General features: G+C 43.1%; 1 protein-coding gene and 1 long non-coding RNA gene across 7 annotated transcripts in view; one reads left to right on the top strand and one right to left on the bottom strand.

The window, feature by feature from the left end:
- Positions 1-27,492, top strand: part of LOC111273669 (glutamate-gated chloride channel) — an 80,269-nt gene that overhangs the window by 23,079 nt on the left and 29,698 nt on the right. For 4 of the 6 annotated variants that reach the window (XM_022855495.2, XM_022855493.2, XM_022855499.2 and 1 more), the window contains exons 3-6: positions 15,625-15,702; positions 21,270-21,356; positions 24,102-24,273; positions 26,912-27,099. In XM_022855495.2, coding sequence (XP_022711230.1) covers positions 15,625-15,702; positions 21,270-21,356; positions 24,102-24,273; positions 26,912-27,099 — 525 coding nt within the window. Of the gene's footprint in view, positions 1-15,624; positions 15,703-17,084; positions 17,865-21,269; positions 21,357-24,101; positions 24,274-26,911; positions 27,100-27,492 lie in introns of those variants that run through there. The other 2 variants (XM_022855500.2, XM_022855501.2) reach the window with 2 other exon arrangements.
- LOC147753813 (uncharacterized) lies at positions 18,341-20,446 on the bottom strand. Its single transcript, XR_015316031.1, has 2 exons — positions 20,323-20,446; positions 18,341-19,858 (listed from the first exon to the last, which is right to left on the bottom strand). It is a non-coding gene; the product is annotated as an uncharacterized LOC147753813 (long non-coding RNA).

A 27,492-nucleotide genomic window follows, 5' to 3' on the forward strand; every position in this document is an offset into this window, starting at 1 on the left:
TATATATACAACAAAGACAAGCTAGACGTCGATATAACAGATAGGCGACACGTTAGGAACCAAATCTGAGCGTAAGTATCCGCTTGGCCGTCGAGTTTTCTTGTGCTTGGTAGGCTGCCTGAAACGCACTGTTTTGCGAAGTAGTAGGTCGAGTAAACTGATTGCATTATCCTGGGCGGGCTGCTGTAGCATTGCTTGCAAGACACACCTCTCCCTTCCACAGTCGCCTTCACCTTTTACTATCTCTGTCTGTTTGAAGGCCTCTGAACGTTACAAGCGGGCTACAGACGCCGGCACCCAATCAGTGTCGCGCAGCATAGCCTTCGGGTTTCGACCCAGATCAACATAGGTGGCCGTGGTCCTTAGTCGGGCTTTGCAACCTTCAACGGTACTTGTCCCTGTCGACGCCGCTGCTTTCACCTTTTGCAGAGTTCGACTGACTGCTAAGTTAAACCAAACCAACCCCTCTTATTCGTTTGGGCAATAGCAGCACTTCTAACCATAGCAGGAACAACAACTAGTGAGTCAACAAACTCGACTAAAATAGCAACCGAGGCCTTTGTTCAGGTTCAGAGCATTTCTCGGTCACTGAGCTGCCTATCTGTCGTCACCTGAGTAAGAAACGTACCTTTTAGACCAAGAATGTAGAATAGATTTTTTTTGCAACTGAAAAAGAGCTTCAAAGCTATGAGAGACTTATGTAGCTATTTGACGTCCTGGTGTGATGAAATCTGACTAGAACAGCGGGTCTTTGACACTTGCTATTTTAACGTGGTCTATTTTTGACCTTCCTTTTAATCTGTGGCAGTGTGATCAAGTGCCATTCCAAGACAACCTCGATAATTTTGAATGCCAGATTCAGCCTCTTTGTATCAGTTCGCCTTTGCGTTTGCGAAGCGGTTAGGGAAAACCGCTGCGAAGGTAATTATATTTTGCGCTTCACAATTTAAGACATGTCCGATATGGCAAAGTTGACAGAGGTATAATGACTCGTTCTGCAATGGACTTGAGGGCTTTGCACTAGGCTGCCTACATCCCCTTTGACGGGACGCAGCGGCGCGTGTTGCCGTAGCTCATCAGACTAAGCAATGGCGTTCCACGTTTACGGTTAAATGCAGACAACGAGCTATTTGTCAGAAAACGCAACGCAAGCCTTGCCAATGCATATATGTGTTAGATAGTAGCACTAAAACATCTGTAATAGAACATCCGAATCAGCTAGTGGCGGTGGTTGCTATCTCTGTTGCACGCGATACGCGACCCAACTATTTACTGTGCTACACAATTTTTCTGGATGCAGAAAGTTATTTTTTTCCTATACATGATATACGTGTCATACTAGTTCTGTTGACAAATGGCGCGGGCTAGGTAACAGGAACGAGTGCTCCGCCTAGTGCCTGGGCAACGAGCTCTATGTACACCTAGCAATTCGGCGAGAAGAAAAGACGACAAGCAGCGACTTATTTCGGCCATCGAAGTGGCGGAGGGGGTGGGCCGATAATATTCCTGATGCATACTAGGACATACTAAGACTAGCATTAAGGGCAACTTGGTCCGATAAAAAAAGACCTTTTTTGATGGGATCAAAACGTTCACTCTGCCCACACCTTAATACATTCTTAGATAAACACAGGTGGTTCGATGGCTATAGTTGCTGAGCCATACTGTCGTTATTCTACTCTTTACCCTCTTTTGAGTACTTCTTTTTGATTTTGCGCACCAATATCCCTTGGGCCTCGCGTCATCGTTTAGCTCAGTAGTAGCCGATAAAATGCAGAAGACTGGAGTAAAAATCTCTTAGCGATGTTCACTTGGGCCGATTTTCAAGTCTTACGTCCGATACGGCCGTTAGGAATTAGACCATGCGCTTGGTTACTTCTACATAATAGGATTTTATAGTTAAGCCCTGTATGCCGTGCAAGTGAGTAGTGACCAGCGTCAAAATACTCGTTTTAGTACCCCTAACAAGGTTTTGTTGATTTGTCGTCAGCCGCAAAAGGCGATTACTTATCAACATTATAAACGCTATAAATGCATAACTCTGAGTCGGGTTATTAATGCACACATAAAGAGACGCGCGCCGTGTTTCCTTGTGTGTATCACAGAAAAGACGCGCACATCTATGCAACGTACATGTATAGTGTACAACGATTTTCCTTCACTCAAAGTAGAGCAAAAGTGTATATCTGTACATATATATTTGTGCGTGTGCGAGCGATCCTCCCTGAGTATCCATCGGACGGATGACAAACGGAAATGCGTGGCGGGCGTACCAAATCAGCGCGTTAGCAATGATTTATTAATGGCCTAGTGAGTATTTATGGACGAAAATATAACTGTTTTCCAGAAACAAAGTTTATTAGATAGGCAAACAGTACAACAGATACCAAAATGAGAGAAAAAAAGGCGGCAGATCAGTTGAGAACGTCATTTTGGTATATAAAAGCGCAAACAAATATGCGACCTTTCTCTGGAGCACTAACGAACCTTATGGTGACTTTTTTAAAAGCAGTAATCACTTCGCATTGAGCAACAGTCGAACAGCTGTAGGGAAAATGTGTTTATTCAAGCGACTTTTTCTTTACCGCTATTGGTGAAAAGAGTAATATGACTTAAACAATTGTACGAAGGTACATTTTAGACAATGTGTTGCTCGGTGTAATTTTTTTCATTTATGTGTTATGTACAAAGCATCAGCCTTTGTGGGCTGTGTGTGAATGTAGTCACAGAAGTAACAATGATGATCCGATAGCATTTGTATGCTTACCTTATAATTTGTTTTATTATTTATACAAGAAGCGACTGTTTTGAAGCAACTCTAGCTTTTCGTTTGCTAGTTGCTGTTGATAGCCTTCTATTTTTTCATATGCACTATTACTAGTCGTTCCCGATGGATGCGGTACTTTGATCTATTGGAAATTCAATTAGGTAGCCAACATTTCTATAAAACAAGCAGAATCAGACTCGAGTTGTATCAGGTTGAATTTTTTCGACATCGCATGCTTCGGCATCATAAAATTTGTTGCATGACTTTGCATTTACCTCACCCATATGAAAGGTCCTAAGCGCCTATATAAACCCCCGGGTACATTTAACTCCGCAATCGATGCAGGATGGATTGATAAGCAAGGACGTACTAGACATAGGATTACAGGAACCGTGCTAACAATCCTTGTTTTTGTTACTAGAAGCTTCTGCGTTTTCGGCTTTCGCTTACATTCGACATAGCACCACCAGCAAGATCCGGCACCACGCCGCTTTCACAACGAGCTATGAGATAGACACGCCTCTCCGAATCTGCTTTGGCCAAGTGATACGTTGCCTTTCCCTTCGCGATAGCTTTCATTGTCATTGTGGATAGAAACATGCGTCAATGCGTGTAAAGATTACCGACGAATGTTTTTTCGATTATTCTCACTTAAGAACATACGTTCAGTGCTACAAATAGTTGTTTGTTAAGTAGACTTAAATCATCGAGGTACCAAACACTTACGAGGATTATACTCATTTCATTGGCGTAGGAAATCTCACTCATCTTGTCGAAGTAGCACGAAATAATGCAAACGTAAAATTTCATTTAACCTTAGTCCATTTAAGGGTTGCATCTCCTCAAGACTTAGAATCATCGTCCGCTTTGGTTCGACCCAGAGTGGACCTGACGAAGGTTGAAGAGGACTCTTGAGGTCCATATAGGTTGTTCATAACTTGCTGCATTTCCAAATTCAAAGAAGAAGATCTTTCTTTTATAGCAGTAAAGGTCGAAAAAAATGCCTACTAAAAAATCAGGTATTAAGGATGACCGGTATTCACAGCACCTTTCAAAGACGGTAACAAAAAAAGTGCAATGAACGATGAAACTACTTCGCGCTAAAGTTTTGCAATTTTCTAGGTTGCTATAGATCTGCGTAAAAATATCGGCGGGATTTAGGCTGATAGTTTCATATCGGGCTAGAGTAATTGTCTTATTTTGCTAAAATTATGTCAATAAAAAATTATCTGTAGATGAGCTACTAGTCCATTTGTACCCTATCGGGTTGCGTGAATGTTTTTTCGGTAGTTGCTGGTGACTTGGGAAGAGTGTAGGTAATCCCATGAAGTTAGCATTATTGACATGTAGGGGAAAAACAAGACAACGCGAGGTGATTCTCTCCCATAGCCGTACAAAATTAATCGTAGATTCGTATAAGACCTTTGAGACGAAAAAGGTCATCTTTATGACGAGTTTGAAGTATTTAAAGATTCAGAGCAGGCGGAAAAAAGATTAATTAGAAGGGAAAGAGTGGGCAGTGGATATTGTAAAACACACATAGTGAACTCGCGGAAGCCTTCTTGTCTCGAGAGCCTCTTGGTTCGTATTTTTTTTTGCAAAATGAGCCCACGCGACGAAAGTGTCCCTGATCTCTACGAGGCCAGAGACCATTCCGCTGCTTCAATTGTATATTTTCGTTAATCATTCACTGTATAATTTCGCTGGATTATCATATCCAGCTTCTTTTTGCAGTTTCTACATTATCGCATAATGTAGAAACTACAAATGACTAGAACAATAACTCGTTTTTATTATTAGCGTAAACCTATTTATTTGGGGTCGCGGTGTTTAGTCGGAATATATAGGAATACCAGATTTACTTAAATATCATTACGCTCATAAATCGACCAATACGGATTGTCTCGAAAAACTTCACGCACTTTCTCTCTTTCTTATAATAAAATTATTTTCGCATAGAAAAAAAAACACAACTTGAATTAGATGCCCTGTGTTTTGGTCGAAGGTTACTCGACGGATTATCACTCCGGACCCTGGAGGCGATGATTTGTTGCTAGTTGCTGTGGCATTCGCTGTGCCAATTTAAGAAAATCGTCTCTTCGTTTGTCTTGTGCTTTGACCACTGCATGCTGCTACATCCTCGTCTCAGTCTCGTTGCTTTCCTGTCTTCTCTCCGCCAGCACAGACGTACTGAAGTAAGGAGAGCGGTTTGTTTGCAACAACAATATATTGCCATAGCTGGCTTGATCAGCATCGCATCTCTCCAACTACTGTGTTGTTACACGAACCTACTAGGACTAACTAGCAAATCGCGCGGCGGCCGCAGCTGTGTCATTCTGCCACTATGGTAGAGGTGGCGCAGCTAGTGGCCTTGCTTGCCTTGCTGCTACCTGGCTGCCTGGGCAAAAATAACGCATGTCCATCTTCCAACTAATAGAAGACTCCCTCCCAAGATAGCTTTCCCCACTCCACCGCCCTCGAGAACCTCGATGGACTCCGAACGCCGAACCCTGCCGGCTCCTAACCGAGATGGTCCCTTTCCTTATTTCTGACGTCTTCTCCTGCCCCGAGTACAGCCAACACAACCTAGCTAGCGAAACTATCAAGCGGCTTGCCAGAGAAATACTTCCTCATGTGTTTGTTGCTATAACACTAAATGATAGAAAGATGTATGACATTATTGCCACGATACGCAACATAATTAATTATAGAACTATATGTATCAAGTACGCCTAATAGCAATTAAGTGTAACATACAATTGTATTTGTAAGACAAGTTGAATGACTACAAGCGAGACAGAGGTTTTACATGCGAAGTTCCAGTTAACAATTTGCATACGGGAGAGATGATTAGTAACGTTTTTTCTTCTTTACACTTCACGTCTTACATTTCGAAAGAGTACCTAAGTAGCTTGGAATAAACAAAAGGAGCCTGTGTCTCCTTATTCCGTTCTTGCATGTTACTCTATTAGATTTGAGCAGCATAGCAATTGTCCCCGTTTTCCAGGCCTGTGCAGGTTTAATCGAGTCATTGCCTGGCCAGATCGAACCCGGTCGACCTATTTCAGAGCAAGCAGTAATAGCAGCAGCAGCAGCAGCAGCAGCAACGAGTTAATTAGCTTAGCAGAACCTGTGCAGGCTAGCGGCAGCGAGGTGGAGGCCATCTGGGTAGACGGGCTCACATCAAGGAGCCCGGTAGCATGTACTAAGACTTGTGCTGATGAGACCAAACCTGCCGAACCACTCAATGTACTCAATTTCCGTAAGCAGGAGACGCAGGACATTTTGAGGACAAAAAAGGGAGAGAAGCGAACGAAGGTGGCAGTGGTACCATAGATATGTTCGTCGGAAAAAAGGAAGCCCTATATCGTGTCACCCCACCGCGGTTCCTGCTGCTGCTGCTGCCTCAGCTCTCGCTACCGGAACAAACGAGGCCTCCGGTGAAGTGGGAACCACCGCTCTTGGAGCAGGTGCTTGTTCCAAAACCCTGGGCATCACCTCTAGATTCTTCGACCTTTTCTAAGCTGGATTCACCTTCCAAGCAAGCCTGTCGAAAGAAAATTTTTGAATAATATTGGGTACCGCTTTTTAGGAAAGTAAGAAAACATTTCCTTTATTTTGCATTGCCGTAGAAGTGGCTTTAGGTTTATCTATCTGTTTAATCCAGAATCGCAAGTAACATGATTGAGCTTTTGCTGCTAGCAAACAAAGAGTGGCCATAATTCTATGAAATTATATTAAAATAACATTACTTTTAAGTATAATACACAGTAAAAGCTTTTATAACTCAAGCCAATAGATATTGAATTTTATGAGTCTCGAATTATGCCTCTTTGCAAGTCATATCACTAGCAACACAATGTGAAGGCGCTGGCAGCCATTTCTGCATCAGCCCTGCGTGCAGATTGATTACCGTGTAATCATCGTTATACACACGCACCCCAATAATTGTTTCATCGTAATTAAGCTGGTTTGCAAAATGTCTAGACAAAGGGGTGCATTTGCCGCAGCTTGAAAACTTTGCGATGAAAAATATTACTTTATATACCCACATATATAAAATAAGACGTTAAGTTGTGCTATTATTATGAACTGTTTGCTTGTGCGCTACGCGTAAATGCTGCTATAGCAATATTGGAGCAACCGCTCTGGTCTGAATACGGAAAAATTGTTAGCAAGGGAGGCTTTTTGCAGCCGACCTAGGGCTCGAACACTCTGACGTTCAGAGAGTGGGCCTATAGGAGGCCAGTGCATATATTATAAGTCAGTTTCGCACAGGACGACGACACATACTAGATAAAATCCAGTTCAACAAAAGCTTTTACATTCAAATCCTGTACCACGACAAAACAACTATGTAGTCGTAGCTTGGTGCACCATTCTGTAAAAGTAAGCGCTTGGCCGCAAACACTAGAATGAAATTGCCATTGCACCAGCAGATAACCGCCTGTTCGGGGGCTTCGTGCGAATCGGGTTTATCGATGGAATAACACACTTCTAAATCGTTAACGTGTTCAAAGTACTTGATAGCAAACAGAATCTAATGCTCAAGTTTAAGCAAAACAGGGAAAGCATATGTGCCGTGGAAAACCCAGAATAAACACGAAAAATATTTGAGGCCGTTCTCGACCTTTGGTCAAAGTAATCGATCAGCTAGATGATACGAGGTGACAAGCTTGTTTTGGGGTGTAATTGTGGACACAGATTGCGGCAGACGATTGACCTGATCAAATTGAGTTGAAGAAGGGTTCAGTCCCGAACCAGTTTTAATGATTGAGTATGGGTGGAACAGTGAATAATAAAGCCGTGCGGAGCGAGGTCAAAGGCATGATTTGTCCTGAGATATTAGCACGTGTTGGACTGAAATATTCAGATGCAACTTCCGATACAGCATGGGAATACTAGACGATAGTTTCAAACACTAAATAAAATGTTGTCATTAATAATATTAGTTCCAATACTTTGCAGAGCTTTTTAATAAAATAAAACCTAATCCATCTAGTGAAAAAACATATAACCTAAGAGGTTCGAGCCAGAGATTAATAAACGCCTTGTAAACAAAGCTGGCTATATTTCGTTTTGAGCAAATTGACGCTGCTTTATTCGTACGCAAGCTTCAATAGGCTCAATATTGTATATAGAGCGAACTAAATAATTACGAAGAGTGTTACCTCAGTCTTCGTATGTGGGCTCATAGAGTTTGCGTGGCTGACGAAAATGGAATAAGGTTCAGACTATTACAAGCAAATTGAACAGACTTTTGAACCAGTTGGAACTTAGATGATAATCTTTAATGTCCAAGACTATAGAGCCGAAGCTATAAGGCACCCGAGCACCGCAATTAAAATCTGGAGTTTTAAAGCTGAGATAAATCACCCTCGGTATATGGCTATCATTGAACATTGAGCCACCATAAAAGACCAAAATCAGTTGTGGTTTATGACACCGCACAAGGACATCCCAGAATAACTTGGAGCGATTTTGGACATTATAGTACGGTCCTTAAACATTAGGTGCGGCGACAATTGCGCAAGTTAAAATTTCACGTTTCCTGACATCGTTTTACAATGTGTGCGAACGGTTTCCGCTATTCGACCTGGCTGCATTGACAGAACAAGCATTAGTAGATACATGATTAGCATTAAGCAGAAAACTCGATCCGTTTTAGTCGCTGGACCGGAACATGAGACCAGACTGCGTCTTATCAGTAAAAAGTGTAACTTTCGGTCCTGCTAATAGTAACGCCTATACACAAACGGCAAGTTCAGTTCGTATCAGCTGTATTTCTTGCGTTTGATTACGAAACAGTCGAATCCACCGTGCGTTTCCATAAACTAGCGTGCAATTCAATAGGGGCTTGGACAAACGAGGAGATCTAATCGAATCGTTCTTTGGAAAACGACCCAGGTGACCCATAGCTGAACGAGTAGCATCCGGTGGGGTTGACTGTAGGGATGCTACAGATTACACAGCTGGTGTCTGTAGGATGACGCGGTGGTAACGTAGTCACGGACCAAACTTCGAGACGCTTGCTGAAGTGGTGGCATGGGTATTCCGTGCGGGAAAAGATCCAGTCTAATGAATCGATGCTAAAATAGAGTAGGAGAACCGGACCTGAAACTGAATATTAGGTTACTTGTGCGTGTTATCTTGGCGTAGACAAGTCGAACATTTGATTTACGAACTGCCAACAATTAATACAGGCGCAAACGGAACAGATGTTGATGATGTCGAATGTAGGCCATTTAACCGAAAACAATGCCTACACAAAAGACACGAACTCACAAATAATAAAGACGTCATGCTCCAAAAACGTTCATTAAAAAAGAAAGGATAAACGGTACTAAAATAATCACTACCTCATTTATAAGTGGAACACACTTATAGGAATTAAACTTAACACTTTAGCGTCGGGTGTAAGATCGCTATACCCCCACACTTCTTAAATACAGTTTACAAGATCCTTCTGAATAAGTTGATTTGGTAGTTACATATGCATAATTTGACAACATGTAGGGAAACAAGTAATTCCAAAAACTATGTTATAAGAACGTCGTGTAAGAAGACGACCAATGAAGCTCAAACTAAATTTTGCTGTTGTAGTTATTCTCGTTAGAGTAGGCCATGAGTCGATACGAGCGCTACTATTGATCGGTCGAGGCGACAAGCGAAGAACAGCCTGTCCGTTCGTTTATCGGATCGCGTCTAAGGTAGATCTAGGCCAAGGCCAGAAATGTATGAAATAGAACAACGTAATCCTATCGCAACATGTGGCGGAGGCTCAATGAGCAGGTTAGCGCCTTACAGCTAGCTAATGCTAAAATGTGGTATGAGACTACGTTATTGCTGTCTTCTTCTATTCTGCACTAAAGCGTGTCTGCCTTTCACTGGTCCTTCTTATCTATCCCGGCTCGATAGCTTTTCTCAGCCGCACGGTTCAAGTTATCGAATGTAGATATCGATGGTTCGGTAATGTGGTGGCAAACCTCTAGGAAGCAGGACTTGTTGATCTGCCGTTCGAGACCTGTCCCAGCAAAATGCTTTGTTAACATAAATTCTAAGTCATTTTATGGCCTATATGTAAGCTTGCTTTCCAGATGCCCGAAATTGTCGAACGCATTTAGTTGTCATGACACGACTGTGTCGATGTTCTACGCGATTGTGAAAGCTAAAGCAACTATTTTATATCATACGTTCCATAAATTTGGGGTTGTGTTATGCAAAAGTCTCGTGGGGCTCCTTTAAAAAATCCGGTTGTCAATCACAGTAAATGTAAAACTCACTGTAGAAAAATGCACCATAAACATATCTCATTGATGACATTTAAACTGACAATAGAATTAGTATTTATACGCGAAATAAAGAGAAATACGTATCCATTCTTGGACTTAACGGTGCTTTCAGGCGAGATATATTTTGAGGTGGTAGAAGAGAACAGATCAAACAAAACCATTTATACTTATCGACAACACTTCTGCCCTTGAGGGCGTTCAGGTCCTGGGTTTTTAACCTGAAGTCTTCTGGGGAGGGGGGGGACTACTAACTCTGCTATGGCTTCAAAGCTTTAGCTTTTGTGTGCTACATTTATAATCAACGTTCTGTCATGTACTGCAAAAGCAAAATGTTTTCTTTTGTTCGCTAACCACATGCTTGTCCTAATTTATTATCGGCTATTGTGAGAGGTAAATATTCGGGCAGAGCTATTCATAAAAATAGGTGTGGCTGCAGCCAGAGAGGTGGACTGCCAGTAAGCAGGTGCTATTGCTACAGGGATAGGCCAACCGTTAGGCTGACACAGGGACAGTGGGGAAGCTGTAGGGTGAGGGGCTGCGGTGCATTAGGTAGCTCGGGAAACACTGGTCTGGCTGAGTATCTGCGTAAGTCTGTATATGTACCTTTATACAAGTGTGGCTCTTCTTTCTGCTAAACGAGGGAACGGAGGTATGGGAAGGCCCTTTCTCGATTACCTTCCCGTTCTCCTCATGTTCCCTTTTCCTCCTCCTTTTCGATCATTTCTTCCTTGTTGTTATAGACAAAAACGAATAGGCAGTGAGCTAGCGGGGGAAGAGAGCGCACTTTCACACCAACACCAAAACGAGGCACACCGAGAGGGAGGTCCCGCAGCTGCGACAAGCCAGTTTGCCGGGGAACAGTCGAGAACAGCACAGTGAAGCGTTAGCCCTCTATCGTTCTGCTGACGAATATCTGTCGTTTCTTCGTTCGGTTCTTTGTCGTGATCTGCGCCTTCTGCAAAACAAGGAACCGGAAGGTTTTTGCCGCTTATAATGCTCATAATGCAAAGGTTCCTGCTCTAGAAGGTTGAGACCGTCTATAAGTTTCGTTAGTCAGGTGAAGAAGGATCGAAAAGGCTAGCGATAGCGAAAGCTGACTGGCTGGCGTGCCCAGTTATTTTTACAGGGTTTCTGGGGGCCACAACACTCATCATTACGTAGGCATTTCAAAATTAGCCTATTATGTCGTGTTAAACGAAACGATTCTGCTCTGTATATCGTATGTACTCTGAGCATTCTGCAAACCGGTTCAGATAAAACATGTAGCAACTGCAAAAAACGCTGTTAGATGTCTGTTGTGTAGTAAAAACGTTAAGGTAACACTAAGATTTTTCTAAAGAATGACCTGCATAATTACTTTGTGTTAAGTGATTGCTTTGTTCTTGATACGAATATATATATTATAAATTAATGAATAAATGCTTGTTCACGGCTGATTGTTTGTTACTGCCAGCCAATGACAAAACTGTACTAGTCCGCTCAGTTTTGTGGGATGGCTGGCAATATGTATACGCTAATGAACCGAATTGTCAAGTACTTATTAGATGATTAGACAGCGTGTCAGGAAATGGCGCTCGACAAAGTCGGCCGAAGAGGTGGCTAGAGGTATTTGAGCACCTGGCTCAGGCTCGAGAGTTATCGGCCGATTAGATGACACCGAGAGGGACGTCCTGAGTGTCGTTCGACTCCTATGTATGGGACGACTACACGGGGCAACTTCAAAGAGGATCTCTATCATCATTTCCCCTCAGAGGCAGCCGAACTTCTTGAGTAGTAGTTTTGCCATTACAGGACGAACAAGGGAACATCCAAACAATTTGTATGCTAAACGAGCATTGCTGGAGGAACAAGGGCTCAAATGCAGCGTGTTCCTTAGCTCATTTTATAAGAGCCGCAAAATCGGCTACTTGCGCAAAGTTCATCACGGTGGAAGTCAGTTCCTATACCGGATCAGTTCGAACGGTTTAAGACAGTGCGCTGCAAAAACCTAATACTTACTGAAACGTGCTCTGAAAAGAAATAACCCTTACGTCATTCCTCCGAGATGAAGCGTAAACGTGCGGTTCCTGCAGATTTTACCTGCCAAGACAAGGTGAAAGATAATAGCGAGCATGTAACGATACTGTAAAGTTCGAAATATGCTGCGGGAAGGATCTATGAAATCGCCCTTAGCAAAAGTATCCTATGTGCTACCGGTCCGAAGGGAACCACGGCCACTCCTGCCCAAATTAGCTGAGGCTACATATATATATATATATAAACATATGTATATCGAACGTCCTATCAGTGCCAATCACATGTAAATACAACTGTACATTAGTTGATGGTGTGTGATTTTCCAAACTGCGGAATATAGACTGAGCATCTCAGTGCGTACGTAGCTGCAACAGGTGCCGGGGTGCTAAACAAAATAGGAAAACTACATCTGTCCTTACTCCGTTGAGTAGAAATCTACACGTCTACCGTTGGGAAAATGGAAAAATTTGGGATCGATCTTATCGGGCACGGCCGCAGTTGCAAGAAATACTACCACCCTAACAGGACTTTGCCGTCTCGACGGGAAACACGGTTGTGCGTAAATTCGCACTGCAGTACAAGGACTGTGCCTGTCAGTTAATTCTGAAAATAGCCACGATACGCATAGGGAGAGTTCTATATAAGGCTTGAACAGTGCGACGTTAAATCAAACTCAAGGAGGACACGGGCCGCGGGATGAAAATGTGTCGCCGAGTACGTTTAAGTTGCTAGCAATTTTCTCGCAGACACGTTCAGTGTTTATGGAAGCCAACACGTGGATAAGTGTGAGCCAAGTAAGCTATATAGAAAAACATCAGTACGTAATGGGCCACAAACCAATTGTAGCTCCCTCGTGGTGCTATATTTCCATCGTACGTTCGCTATTCGATAACTAACGAAGTTGCGTTATGGGATTTACCGAGTTCAAAAGTGCTGCCTATCCAGTTCAATCGATCGCCGCTGCAGCTACACTAAAACATTGTGACTGTTATCGTGGGCGCTGCTGAACCGTCACAGTGCTTCATGTACAGTGGACTTTTCTTCATAGTTTTGACCGATGAATAACCTTTTTAAATTTTGTTCTATCGCTTTATTGAACTGGTGACAAGAAATCGGTGTATCGGCGGTGACAGTTTGGACTTTGACACTTCGAAAGTATAAATTGAAATTGGCACACGACATTATAAATCAGGTGATCTACCTTTATAACTCTCATAGACGCTTAAGAGAATTAAGGGTAGCTCTTGCAATCTGCCTTGCAGCCGGTGTGTTTCTTTGAGAGGCCTACATTTGTTTAGGTCAAGGCAGCAGATTGCTCTACTCCGACCGTGTGAATGGGTCGGCAGTCAGAAACAGGCTATCGGTCTATCAGGTTTTCCCTTCTAGGGAACCCGCTAACGATAGGGGTTCTCGTTCCTCGTATAAGAAAACTGGGATACTTAACATAGAAGCGTTTGTCCCGTTCGTTCTTCTATAGCCCCCGTAATCGCCTTGAACCCTGGGTGCGTTTGTCCCTGACGTTTACCCGCTGTCGGAACGTCTCTCGAAATCAAAAACTACTTAAGTCTGGTTGGTCCCTTTTGTGCAGTTAGTCGATATGGTCTGGGAGTCAGCAAATGAGTCAGTCAATCAGCCAGTTGTTGTGCGTGTAATAAGTAACGCAAATATTTAAGATATTTTTGGCATTGTAACGGTTTTCACTGGAAGCGTTTTCCATTCCAGTCCTATCAGCTTCTTTGAAGCACTTTTTATACTCATATATTAGTAATTCGAAGAGTAGTGTTTGGGTTATAGGGGGGTCGAAGGGTGTCTATGCACTAATCCAACGAACACTCCAGTCGCTTGCAAACAGTCAGGACTCATCTAGTCTGTCGGCGTCTGGTAATTGTAGTACTAGTGGCGGGGGCATTTTATGCACTAATGCATTTCTTCAGATGGACAGCCAGGCCAGCAATTGCTCTATCTCTTTCAATCGATGTGAGCTCATCCTCGCTGCTGCTGTGCGGCAAAACTGCAAGTGTTTTTCGCTTATCCGAACTGGCAGTAAGCCAACAACTCGCCCGTTTCTTCAGCCGGTCTATCCGCCGTCCGCACGAAACGACAACGAAGATAGCTAGGAAAAAAGTGAGATAACGGGCAAGAATAAGACAACGAGTCTTCGAGAAAGAAATCAGCGCTAGTCAGAGAAAATAAGAGAGAGAGCGCAACGAAAAGACAGGAAAGATTCGATGAGATGCACGAATGTCTGAGCGACTGTAGCAGTAGCACCAGCAAAAAGAAGGAGAGAGTGACTCCGGGTCGAGCGTAAAGGAAGCAGCAAAAAGCGAAGGCATATCTGAAAGTAAGTAAGATCAGGGAGGGAGGGGGGTCAGGGTACGGATGCTAAAAGTAGTGGGGTAGTTCTGCTGATTCGGAGCAGGAAGAGAGGGGTGCTCTCTACGCGTGGCTGGCAGACGGACGTAGAAGAACTAAATATTTGAGACACCAGCATAGAGACGGTCGCAGCAGCGGCGACGACGGTGTCAGCAGCAGACGCAATACAAGGAGTCTAAGCCTAGGTGCAAACGTGTTCCATGGCAACCAGCCGAAAGGGACGAAAAGGAAAATTAGAAAGGGATGTTTCGAAGAATGACTTGCGCACTAAGTCTGTCTGCTACTTGTCATAGAGTAGCACATCCAGTTCGTCTTTACAGCAGCAGCAGCGATAAAATCAACGGAACGTACAATGGATGATGCCCTCTGATGACTTCGTGCGCCCACCATCGCTTCTCGAGAAACATCTTGAAGTGCTTCAATGATTCTCAGCTTCGTCTAAGAGCAAAAGAATCCTCGCAGGAAAACTCATCTAGTTAGCTTCTTCATTCTTGTTTTTCAATTTCCTACTTTTGCCTATGACAACTCTATGCAAATGGAACGACGGACATTAGAGCGAGACTAGTGTCGTTCCAAAACATCATGTGTACACCCTCTCTCATCCCCTTCCGCGCGATTCCTACTAGACTCAAGGTCTTTCAACTAAGCCACCCGACTCGCCAGGCACCCTCGGCTAAAACCAGAGACCCGTAAAATTTATAAGTGATTTTGTAATGAATTCGAGCAACCTAGAGATTAGAAGAGTAATAAACGTAAGGTTAAGATGCTACGAAAACGATCATACTCAGTGTAATATAAATAGGACGCGTAGCGAGAAACGCACAAGGCGTGTTGCTGGTGAAAATTAGGGAGTTCGAAAACACAGACAATCGTCGAAGATATGCGATGGTCTGATACACACGCACGACTCGCTGTTAACATTCTTGTTTACATATATATGTACATCTCAAATTAAAAAAGATAAATAGCAGAGTGTATGCACAATTAAATCAGTCGTCACTGTTAAATCTAGCATCATTCACTTGCTTTTGCACTTCTGACCACTGATACGATCACTGAAATCTCCGTTAATTAACCCAATTCCTAAATCAGATCATCAGTGCTATACGTATAGCAGAATACTCTTTTTTATTAGCTATTTATTCATTCAATGGTACCTGTTTCGTGTATTCGCAGGTGGCGGGTGGTGTCTGCGTCAGTCCTCCCAACAGGTCACCACAAACAACAGCAAATTCAAGATTTGTCGGATGTCAGGTAAGCTTAACTCTATTTTTTTTCTACTGTCGCAAACTAACCACACGAACATGGCTTGAAAACTTCCTCTTGTTATTTTCTGGAAATGACGATCACTCTGTAGGTCGGCTGCCTGTTGTAAAACCCTGTTCTCTCAATAATTATTCCAACAGAAGACGACTCAAGGCAATAGGCAGGTGACAATGGAATGCGTTCTAACAGTGGTGCTAGTAATAAATTAGGAGTCTAAGAAGTTTGCAGCAGGTGGTTAAGACGGTTGAAGTGCTCCTGGCTGGCTAATTAGTACCTAATTAGACATGATTTCAAATGAAGAAGAAGAGGATGACGTCAATGACAAAATAGCGGCTTGACAACAAAAGAGAGTGCCGTGTCTTCTTTGAGAGAGCCGGTAAAGTCCGGGATTACGGCGACAAGGTTTCGTTGTACTGTTGTTCCTCAATGCGAAAATTGTACACTCACAAGCCGCTCGAAGGGACGTCGCCGTGACAAGAATACCAAACTAGCAACTGTGATGATGGGTATGACGGTGATGACATTGGGATCGATGATGGTGAATGCGGTTATGGTCGAGCGAATGACCCCCGTTTGAGAAACTCTCTCTAGCCTATATCAACCATTGCACGATGTTTGTATGTCGACAAAACGCATGTTATGGGAGCGTCTTCTCTACTAGCTTTAAATTACTCATGCAATCAGTCCCCTTGATAGCCTTGTGGGTTACGTATTTGTGTGCCAGTCTTCGAGACGCGTTGTGGTTTAGGTTCGAACTCGGACATAAACACACTGCGTTTTGTACTAAAGGCCAGCCGTCTCATGGAACGCCTAACGGCGATACGGCGAAGGTGTAAAGTTCAGAACATAGAGCTTATTAAGCCAATAGACGGCTATACATAAGAGGACTGTCGTCAAATCGGTCCAATAAAAAGAGATTGATATGATAATTCGCCTCATTACAGATGGCAATAAATAAAAAGAAGAAAAAAAAAAGCTGATAGTGTCTTGTAATTGCCGCTTTGTTTAAGTTGTTAGTAATCCTTGTCACTGTCCTATATACGATGCTAAATGCTCATATGTATAATAACGCTATAATCAAAATAAAAAACACGATGGCGGTGAGATTCTGACTTCGACCCAAATATCCCGCTTGCAATCGAGAAGGTCATCTATTATGAACGCTTCGCATTCTCTTCGGGCCCCCCACCCACCTCGAGAGCTGACCGGGAATATTAGCCTAAAGCAGACTCGCGCGCATTGCAGTGATATCACATCCGTTCAACGTTCTGACAAAGGACATCTTTACTAGAAGGTCAAGCATTTAATCTCAAAGCGCCGATCCCATTTTTCTTTCTTTCAACTACAGTAGCACCATATTTTTCGGGTTTTTTGGTTCTTTTTCGCGGCTGTCTAGCCATGGTGCGGTTGTGCGCCTTGTGGCGTGGCTATCGTTAGAATATGGAGGCTTATTCAGTAGAGTACTATTCTAGTTTTGATTACGCTGTCAAGAGGAATTGGGCTAAAAAGATCTAGTTAATATTTAGCTTCATTCTGCCAACATCGGCATACACCACACGGACACGAAGCGATATGTCCCTTCCACACGTACCCTTGATTTAGGGCGGCTATCAATGTCCCGCCTTCTAGATAATGTAGGTTTTTGCCAGCCTTGCGGGCGCTTATACTCGTGGACCTTTGACATGCTCACGATGTTATTGCTTCGTCCAAAAGTAGACATCATTATATATCAAAAACTCTCGTTTCGATTCTGCAACGATAGCTCATATTCGGATAGACTCTATGCCACGATTTCATTGTAGCTGCGCAGACAAGCTGTCAATTGTGTGATGTGAACCGATGTGTGGACCGGGACTATGATGCTGCTTGAGGCCAAATTTCTACAGCTAAGTGTCCTACTCGTTATTATAGTAAACAGTAAGTGTGTGTTTAGCTCGACTAAGACGACAACGTTAGGAACTGACACGATCATTTCACGCAATGTTCACGCTTTTTACGTGGCGTGAGTACGGCGGACTAGCACAGCCATTAGGATGCGTTGCGGCAGAGGCAGCCAAAAGAGCCAAAGCTCTTCGAATTCTGCAACTAGCTAGCTAAGGTAGTCAAACCAAGTTGGTTTCAAATGTACAAACACATCCACGAATGTACAGGTAGGCAGATACGGATACAGAATATAATACAGTGGGGGTAACTCTCTCTATGACTACATATAGCAATACCTCATTATTATCAGTATTAGATTAACATTGAGTGGTTGCCGCTAGACCTGTGTACTAGCTAATCACAGTATCTATAGGTCACTTTTATGTATGCCCTCAACAGCCTCGATTATTTACTTGTCATTCTGCCGCGCATGCTCTGCTTTAAGCATGCCCACCGCGCACTACCTGGAATTTTTTTTGTTAGATGGTAAACAATCGGCTTGGCATGTGCTCTCAGCTTTCGTAATGTACAAATATTTGTATTTTTGGGTACACCTTCAATTCAAACAACTTATTGCTCACCATCCCATGATATTCTTAGATCTGTCACGAAAGGTTCGCCAAAAAACAACGCTATCGCCGCCTCAGTGGACGTTGCCACAGCTTCCGGTAGCGTCAGTATAGATTCAGTTTCTTTTATTTAAAAAATAATGCTGTTTAACAATGCTATACTCATTGTAATAATTTCCTGTCAAGGCAAAAATCGTAACAAGCTTTCTATAAGGGTATAGAACACCGGCAAAGTTAAGGCAAAAAAAAGACTTGTCGTTTTTGTACGCGGTTCATTTTCGTGTCTTATCGATGCTGTCCATAGGGGCAGTGTTTTCTTTTTGTATAATAAGTACGCTTCGTATCTATATTTTCTAAGATGATTAATAGGCAAACGCCGTAGTCCGTCATTGGTGAAATGGAAATCGTTCATATTCTATACGGTTAACTTTTGTATTGCATGTAATATATTTACATATATCTCAATGCGATTATGACTAATATATATTGTGCAGCAGTCGAGAACCCTGAAGAAGGTCTGAGTGTTGATCTTTGACGAGTATATACTGCACAAAGTTATTCAGGGGTTTTATTTGTAATTCTATTTTGTTATTGATGTTCCTAAGGCCATCATATATTGCCATTGCAAATGTGTGCAATGTTTTAATGTCATTACAAAGGCCTCTAAGGAAAGTATTTGGCCTCGCCATAGTGTTGCAATAATTACGATCTACAAAAAAATAAAGTAAAAAAAAAAACTTCTTTTTAAGGTATTTCGTAGTACCACTCTCCGGCTTTTTCGTGCTGTACGATTCTACCTAATTCATTAGATCTGTTTCGTCGTTTTAAGTCTTTCCAAGCTTCAAATTTATCCAGTATAACCGTACATTTTCTTCCCTCGATATGGGCGGTGAAACCCATGGAAGTTATTGCCTCATTCTTCTTGACATATGCTGACCGGGGAGCTTAACGATAGACTCTCGTTCCCTACCTTCCTTGAGTTCCTTGTTAGTCAATTTCGATGTCCTTTCTGCTGCTGGTCCTATTTGGATTTCTCATAGTTCCTTCGTGCTGTACTTGTTTCTGCTCACACGTTTCCTTCTTTCCGCTAGCTTGTGCTGCATATTCCGGTCCATCTCTTTATCCCCTCTTCTTCGACAGGGCCCACCTTCTGCCTACCCGATCGTCAAAGGGCATTTTGCCCGTCCTTATTGTAGTGCCTACGTGTCGTGGACGTCATATGTTTCATGCCTTTTCAAAACGACGCTGCTTTATTTAAAACTTGTTTCCGAATTTTCATGGGTTCTCTGCTGGCTGTTTTTAACAAAACCATCGTAATCTACCTTCCTCTGCTAACTGTGAGCTGATGTTTCGTTGTTGTTTCTCCAACTCTTATTGGCATATCGATTTACCAGCCCCATCTTCGAGTTGGTTCCCAAACTGCTCGACAACCGCTTCCCGGCCTCTTGTCGTAACCTACCGCTGTGGACTCTTAGAACTGTGGAGCAAAAAAAAAACTAGGTCAGGCTCCGCTAAACCGAACCCGTTCAAACTGCCCCTTATTAAGTGATTGCACTCCGCATCGTTTTTACACGCGAGGCTGAAAAATTGCGATCTGAAGCGTCGTGTGAGTCGTCAGCTTACTTACAGCTCAGCTGGCCGTCACTCAGCTCCTACATTCACCAGGAATAGAACGATACAGGAGAAATATTAATTCAACGTCTGTCTTTTTTACGGCTTTATGTGCGAGAAAATCAGTATATTTAAAAATTAATTAGCGCAAGCGGCACTCAGTAAATTATGCGGTCGTTGATAATACTTATACATATTGTAAGTCCGGTGACAATCTAATGATTGCAATCGCACCTGGAGCGACCGCTTTAAGCGTAATTAAGGCTGCATTTAACAGAGCAATTAGAGATATTGCATGGCAATGCATATCTGTGCGCCGGCGTTCCCAGAAATTTTTTTCCAATAAAAAAAATGGGGAAATCATTCATACTTTTCCATCATTGAATCGCATTACTTTTAGTTTCAGATTGACAAGAATTATACATTGTTGCTAGTACAAGTCCTATCTAAGATATAGTTTATATCCGCGTAGTCTGCATCCGTAATTGTAATGCATGTTACTTACTACTTTACGGTCCACGAACTCCCACATGTAGATAAACGCTGTATACTCAATATTGAGTACGTTCTAACGTGTAAATAGAATCGCACTGGAATATGGAATTTATTCAGATAATCAGATCTAAGAAGATAAAGTGAGTGAGCCTGTATCAGTGAATAGAGAGAAGCCCAACCCTGAAAAGTAAGATATCTCTGATTATAAGAGAATGTACGGAGGGATTTTTATTGTTTAGTATAGGTCATGACTATTGTTATCACTTTCGGCCATATTCATCGACTTCATCGAACGGTTTGCTTCTAACTGCTCTTTTTAGCTTTGGTCATCATTACTATCCATTTCATTTATTCCTCATCGTCCCCTTAACCATGAATTTCTCTCAATTTGTACCGCTTGTCTGTTTTCTGCCTCAGCTTATTGGCGTTGTTATAGGAACAAAATCGCTGTGCGAAGGTGAACGTTTAGTTTTCCTTGGATCAACTCGTTTCTCTTCCTACTGATCTTCGTTGCATTGCTTTGTTGGCCGTCAACTTAAAACAAGGTAGACGGCTCGGGCAAGCAGCCCGAACGAACGAGCCTTGAGTGCTATGACAGCCGAGCAAGCATTAGCAGGCCTCCAAAATAAAATCGGTTCAGGACTGCTAAGCAGTTGAGTCGGCCAGCTAACACTGTATTTGATATAGTGACCAGCTAGAAATATATACACAGCTGGCCCAGTGTTTCCAGTCTGACAAGTCACTAGCTGATGGTCGTATTGTGACAGCTACAGTTACGAGTGAACACAACTGCAAAAAAGTTGTCTGTTTGCAAAAGCCACAAGGATGCGCAATGACTGAGGGTCTTACCGGGAGGGTACTTGTCATGGCACCACTGTTGTTGTAAGGGTCAATAATTAGTTCGAATTGGCTTCATGCGTCTAACGGTTTCTGCTTTTTGATTCGTGTCTTCTACAGCTCGCCCTCACTATACCAACAGCCGTTGCCTCTACCGCAGGCTTTTCGCAGCAAACCGAAGAGCCCATATATGACTAGCGACAAAGAGTGAGTACTAGCCACACCGCAATGCATACACACATACGTACGCGCACATACACATACATATACGCATATACTCAGGACAATAGTCATCGCCATCAGCGGCACGACCACGAGCACTAATCCATCGTCTCTGCTGTGCTGTGACTATTAGTCCCTGAATGAAATTTATAATCATTAGATGGACTATGGTCTGCGCGCGCTGTAACTTACATCGTTCGCTTGCGCATCGACCTGCTTCGCTCGAAGGTCATCATGAATTAGCATTATCGCTGAACTTCCCGTATATGCAGTCTTATACACACGCATATACTCACAAAAGTTTCATGTATATAAAGCTAAACTATACGGAGCGGTAGTGATGTATGCATGATATTGGTATAGGCTAGCATTCCTCATACTCCAGTACCTACCCGTAAGCAGTTGTCCTACAGTGTTCCACTGAGGCGACCAAAACGACGCTACTTGGTTCCAATACACTACACTATCATCGTCGCCATGCGGCCTGCCCTAATTACTTTTAGCAGAACATATATTCTTGTAAACGTACGCATTATTATAGTAAAGGAACCAACAGGCCTCAGTTAGCCAGTCAACGAAAAGGTAGGTAAGCACCAGCACACGCGATTTACATGCTGCGCCTTTTACCGCTTGCCTTTTGCCCGCCCCTTTCAACCTAGACCTTGGCACCATACTTCACCGTTTGTTCTCCGCGGGCAATACAGGATAGACACCTCCCAAACCTAGTCGCCTCCCACTAAAGAAAACGGAAGTGAGAGCGAAAAAAAAAGTTCGGCGGTAGGTAGACAGGTACTTCATTGAGTGACGTTTGTTTCTTGTAAACCGCTTGCCAGATCTAAGGCAGTATAAGATATACCGCACTGAGATGCGCATATTTCTTCCCCTTTCTTAAGCGCCACTGCATAAACAGTATGGTTGTCTATAGCATCACCGTTTTCTCTAGGATGGGTCTGTGCTTGAAAAAAAAGAAACGAAAAGAGTTGCCCCCCACCGAAGCCGTAGAAGACAGTTTTTCCTTGTCCTGAACTTCTTTTTCATGTCCTGAACAGCGAAAGTTATAAGTATTATATCCTTTTTCAAAGGCGCTACTGTTTGGGGTCTTTGCTGATATGAACACAACTTCATAAGGAGCACCGTAAAAGCAAGATATTGAGTCCTAACTCTTCTTTTTCGTCCGCTTCAAATCTATTGTCGCTTCAAATCTATCGTTTGCCTACAGACGGATTGTTGAACTCAGGTAATTTAATTATCTGAATACGTAAGCAAGTGTCAAAGTGGTACCCTGCGCAGATCACTAGATTAGGAACAGAAAGGCATCATTTCGGTTTCAGGTTGGGCTTTCTAACACAACACGGGAGGTTTTCAGTAAAGAGCAATTAGAAACAGTCGCGTAGGCCAAAGATGGGTTTATACGAAATGTAAACAAGCGGTCGAAAATATCGCTAAAAGAAACAATATACTTAGTTGGCTATCGGCTGCGTATCTTGTGAAGCTATGCGGAGTGAATCGTATGAATGGCACTAGCACGAAAATTTGTTATGGAATTTTTAGCCTCGCCGATGCTATACGGATCGAGCGTTGCCGCAAGTCTATAGCTTGAGATTCGAAGTTAAAGTGCTGCCGAGAGAAACGAGCGATGGACTCGCCTACAGAACGTTTTGGCATCCAATAGTTCAATATAAGAAAGGCTGAATGAGTGAGGAGAAATGATTGGACATGGGATAAAGCAGAAAGAAAGGTCGTCGTCTTTTACGTCTGAAATTGAGCCGTTCTGACGAAATTGGCATTAGTGAGCGCCATAGAAGAGGTACACCTCCGACGGAAGCGAAAAAGTGAAGCCAATCGCCGACGCACGGAGGAAAGACGCGGACAACAGTTCATTCATCTCTTCCGCCTCTAGAAACAAGCTGTCACCAAAACGATCCTTTTTCCGAGCGAATCACTTCCAGTCAGTTCGAAAATTTTTTATCATTCACGCAGCGATTCCTCTTAGACATCACACCATCAGCGGCCTCGCTACGTGTCGGCGCGTTTCTTCAGTAATCGTAATGTTCAAACTAAGAAGGCAATGGAAACGCTACAAGAAGTCCAAGAAAAAAAATAAAAAAGAAAGTTACCGATAAGAAAGCAGACTGTTGCCGCTTCCTCTTTTTTGATTCCTCCATTCTAATATCGGCCTCCAGCCTCCTTTAGCCACTTTTTCCACAAATGCCAATAAAGCAGGGCCGCTCTAATGGTTGAGCGTGTCACCTCCAAGGTGACGTATTAGGCCCAAATAGCACCAGCTTTGCGAATTCGAATTTAACTTGTCGTTACTTCAGTTTTAAAGCAAAAGTGTTCGCCGGCGTTATTTTCTCCGTCGCCATAGACTGCATAGAGACTGGCTTTCGTGTTTGGTAACATCTCAAAAGAGTATCCTTGATCCTCCGACACATCTCACTTATCTATTTTAGTGATTGATATGTCAGCACCTTCCTTCACCTATTACTGGTTACCTTCCTGTGTTTGAGGGTAATAAATCATCGTTGCTGTATATATAGTACGCTTGCTCTTACGTTAACGTTCACTTCCCTTGAGCCCATCTAAAGCTAATTTTCTAAAATATAATTTGATTTGTTTTACGCTTATTTTGTACCCCCCCCCCCCCAAAAAATAAGCTGCATGAACTCAGATCAGAGATATTAAACAAGGATGAGACTAATAGCATCTGTCGATGTTACAAATTCGCAGGGGTAAAGCAAACTTCCGCGCAATCGAAAAGAGAATTCTCGATTCGATCATCGGTTTGGGCCGCTACGACTCTCGCATCCGGCCTATGGGCATCAACAACACCGATGGACCAGCGCTCGTCCGCGTGAACATCTATATCCGTAGCATCGGAAAGATCGACGACGTCACCATGGTAAGAAGTGGTCCATCCGTTCGTTCTTTTCCTTTTTCTCATTTACTTTCTTACGTGCTCACGCTTCGCATGTGCACGCACACGTGCATACGATCAGCCCCAAATCGCCTCGACTTGTTCGTCGAATACACTAAATCGTGTTTGACTGGCAGACTTTTCGGCCCACTGCGTCTACACAGATGGAACCGTTAAACTGACTCTGGCTAACTGGCTGCCCTTCTTCGCGGGCTGTTGACTGACAAGTTAACTGCGGCTACTAAACTCCTTCCACAACAGTCTGGACAGCCAAGTGGACCAACGCGACCTGAGCATCTTTTACGCTATCCTTTGGATAGACGCCTTGCAGGCAGACGGAAAATTTACAAGTAGCAAATAGATCCTGTTGTTCGTGGTCCGTTTACGCAATAAGGCAACGACGCATATCGACGAGAGGGGCGGAAGCGCTGGCGGCAAGGACAGAAAAGCCAGGCCAGGCCAAACCAGAGCAGACACTAGTTCTTATTCTCAATTTACTGCCACCACGAATATTTCCGCAGTAGCGGAGGATATATAGACGCTACCGCTAAAAACGAGCACATAAAAACACGCGCGGTGGCGCCCTAAAAATATATCAATGCTAATATAAGATTCGATCTGGTGTGCCAAAGGGTTTGTATTAAATTTGACTTGCTAAGCCCTCTGCCACCTACATATTGAAAAATGTAATGGAATTATTCTGTACGTATTATAGACCTTTCATTAAATGCGGAGTACCAAGTTGGTGAGACGTTTGGTTTCACGATGAATACTATAGCACGTGTTATACTGCCCCGTCACATGGGCCGCAGTGTTTACGCATGCTTGTTAGAAACGTGTGATAAAGCTCTAGCCTTATCGGCATCAAGCAGTGTTACAGCTAGCAGCATTTCACAATGTACAAGAACACCATATGGCATACTCTTGATATGCCATTCATATATCAGGATATGCATTTAAAAATATTGCCAAGCAAACTTAGGAACGAAAAAACGTACCCGGTGTCCCTTTAAATCGACACAGCTTGTCATATTAGAAGGATCTAGATTTTCGCGCCACTATGATTATTATACCGTTGTATTGGGGTAGTATAGACGCAGCAAGCCTTGACAAATGGCAAGGACGAGCATCCATATATGAACTTTATAATGAAGATTAGTAGCGCTTGGTGGTACTAGTAGTAGTTGAGTGTTTCCTCTTACTAGAAAACCTGATCCCCATGTTTGGTTAGCAACTGTACTAGCTGAGATGAGCTGCATGGGCAGAAAAGAGCGGGCAAGTGGCATGAAAGCGCAGAGTAATAAAAGGTCTCCACCCTTCACTGAGTGAACGCTTTGCTGTAATATATCCACTGCTTCTGCCGAGCGTTGCTGGTTGTAACAGAATCGGTGTCGCTGCCGCCGAGGGCTTTCTGGAATACCTACGCTCCTATAGAATGACTTGATTGGAAAGGGTCACGGGCCTTCTCAATCCACTCTTCTCTGACGAGTGTTATTGCAATAGAGCGCTAGCCATTGCATAGAATCATCATACGTGGCCATGGATTTCATGAGAATGTGGGTACTATTTAGGCTTATGAAAGAAGCTCCGTCTGGAGGAAGTTTACTTCGGCGATAGAATCTTGTCGACGTCGGCTTGTTAACGGCAGCAAGGTTCGTCTACGCTGAAAAGGAAACGTATTGGAATGAAATAAGATACGGCTCATTTTAAAGGTGAGTTAAAAAGAAGGAAAGCAAGCTGGCTGGTAATGGATAACTTCGAGATCCATCGTTATCGCCACCGTCGTAAGTGATCCAATGAGCAGATCTGCGATTCTGGTCCTAATTTTCAAACGTGTATTACTTGGATGGGGAAGGCGTCCTAGCTAACTATTAAATTATTGCTAAGTCAAAACAGCCGAGCACTGTTTGGTAAGTTCAAATCTCAAGAAGTGGTACAAAGAGCCGATACAACAAAATGTCTCAAAACCAGAATGAAGAGTTCATTGTCCCATATTGTCATATCATAAATTAAAGATAGACAAATTGATCGATTGCAACTCTAGATGCTATATATCTAACTAGAAATTCACGCTAGAGATGCTTTTGATAGATTAGAGCTAGAAAAGGGGCGCTGTGATGTTTTTTTTTATTCGACTCCTTTACAAGCAGCTAGTTAGCGCGTAGCTCTGTCGGTCCGTCTGTAATAAAACTACCGCAACCGTTCATGACCAAATAAAGCGAACGGCTGGCCGTAACTAGTCTCATTTGGCTGCCTCCATTTACACTTACCTCTTCATTTAGACATGTATGAGTTTGCATCCAGCAAGGGACTCACTCGGTACTCGACGAAAAAATCGAATTAACCTTAGGGAGCGTTTGTCGGTTCTCTGCGCCGCACTGATCGTTGGGTACATTCGGCCTTTTGCCCGCCCGTCCGTCTGCGCAACCTCAGCTTGGTCGACCACAAAGCGTTAAGCGACGAACTAGCGTAGACTACGACAACGATAAAACTAGCCACGACAACGGCAGCGGAGGCTGAGGCGGCAACATCTAATTTCCGCCCATTGTTTTGCTATATCCGCAAATACAATATTCGACCAAACTTAATTACTCCTGTACCTTGTGCTGGCCTTCGTTTGCAGGAATACACAGTGCAGCTGACGTTCCGGCAACAGTGGCGAGATGAGCGTTTACAATACGACGACCTTGGTGGCCAGATCCGATATCTAACGTTGACTGACCAAAAGAAACTATGGCAACCGGATTTGTTCTTCTCGAATGAGAAAGAGGGTCACCTACATCAAATTATTGTGCCCAACGTGCTACTCAGGTCAGTTGAATAGGCGTTGCTGTATTCCCAGTTGCATACACGTGACTCAAGCATTGTAAACTGTATCGGCACTTAACGAACTTAGAAAGTTGTCTTAAAGTGTACTTGGGAAGAATAGTTATTTAGAAAGCAGTGAACCTTCAATTAGAGCCAGAAAGCTTTAGTGTGCAGAGGACCTACGCTTTAGTGTGCTGGGCCATATGTAGAAATAGAAGGGTGAAATAACTCAAAAGTGCCCAGCTTTAGATCAACTGTTCTGACAGAAGAAGCAATTGAATATTCAGTATCCGTTTCAATAAGCATGCGGTACACAGGTAAAGTGCGAACAAGTGGCCTTCTAAATAGCAGCGCTTTGTCGTGCTGGAAAATTACCTGGGTTCAGACTTTATATGC

This window comes from Varroa jacobsoni, unplaced genomic scaffold (assembly GCF_002532875.2).
Source record: "Varroa jacobsoni isolate VJ856 unplaced genomic scaffold, vjacob_1.0 scaffold_212, whole genome shotgun sequence".
Taxonomy (NCBI): domain Eukaryota; kingdom Metazoa; phylum Arthropoda; class Arachnida; order Mesostigmata; family Varroidae; genus Varroa; species Varroa jacobsoni.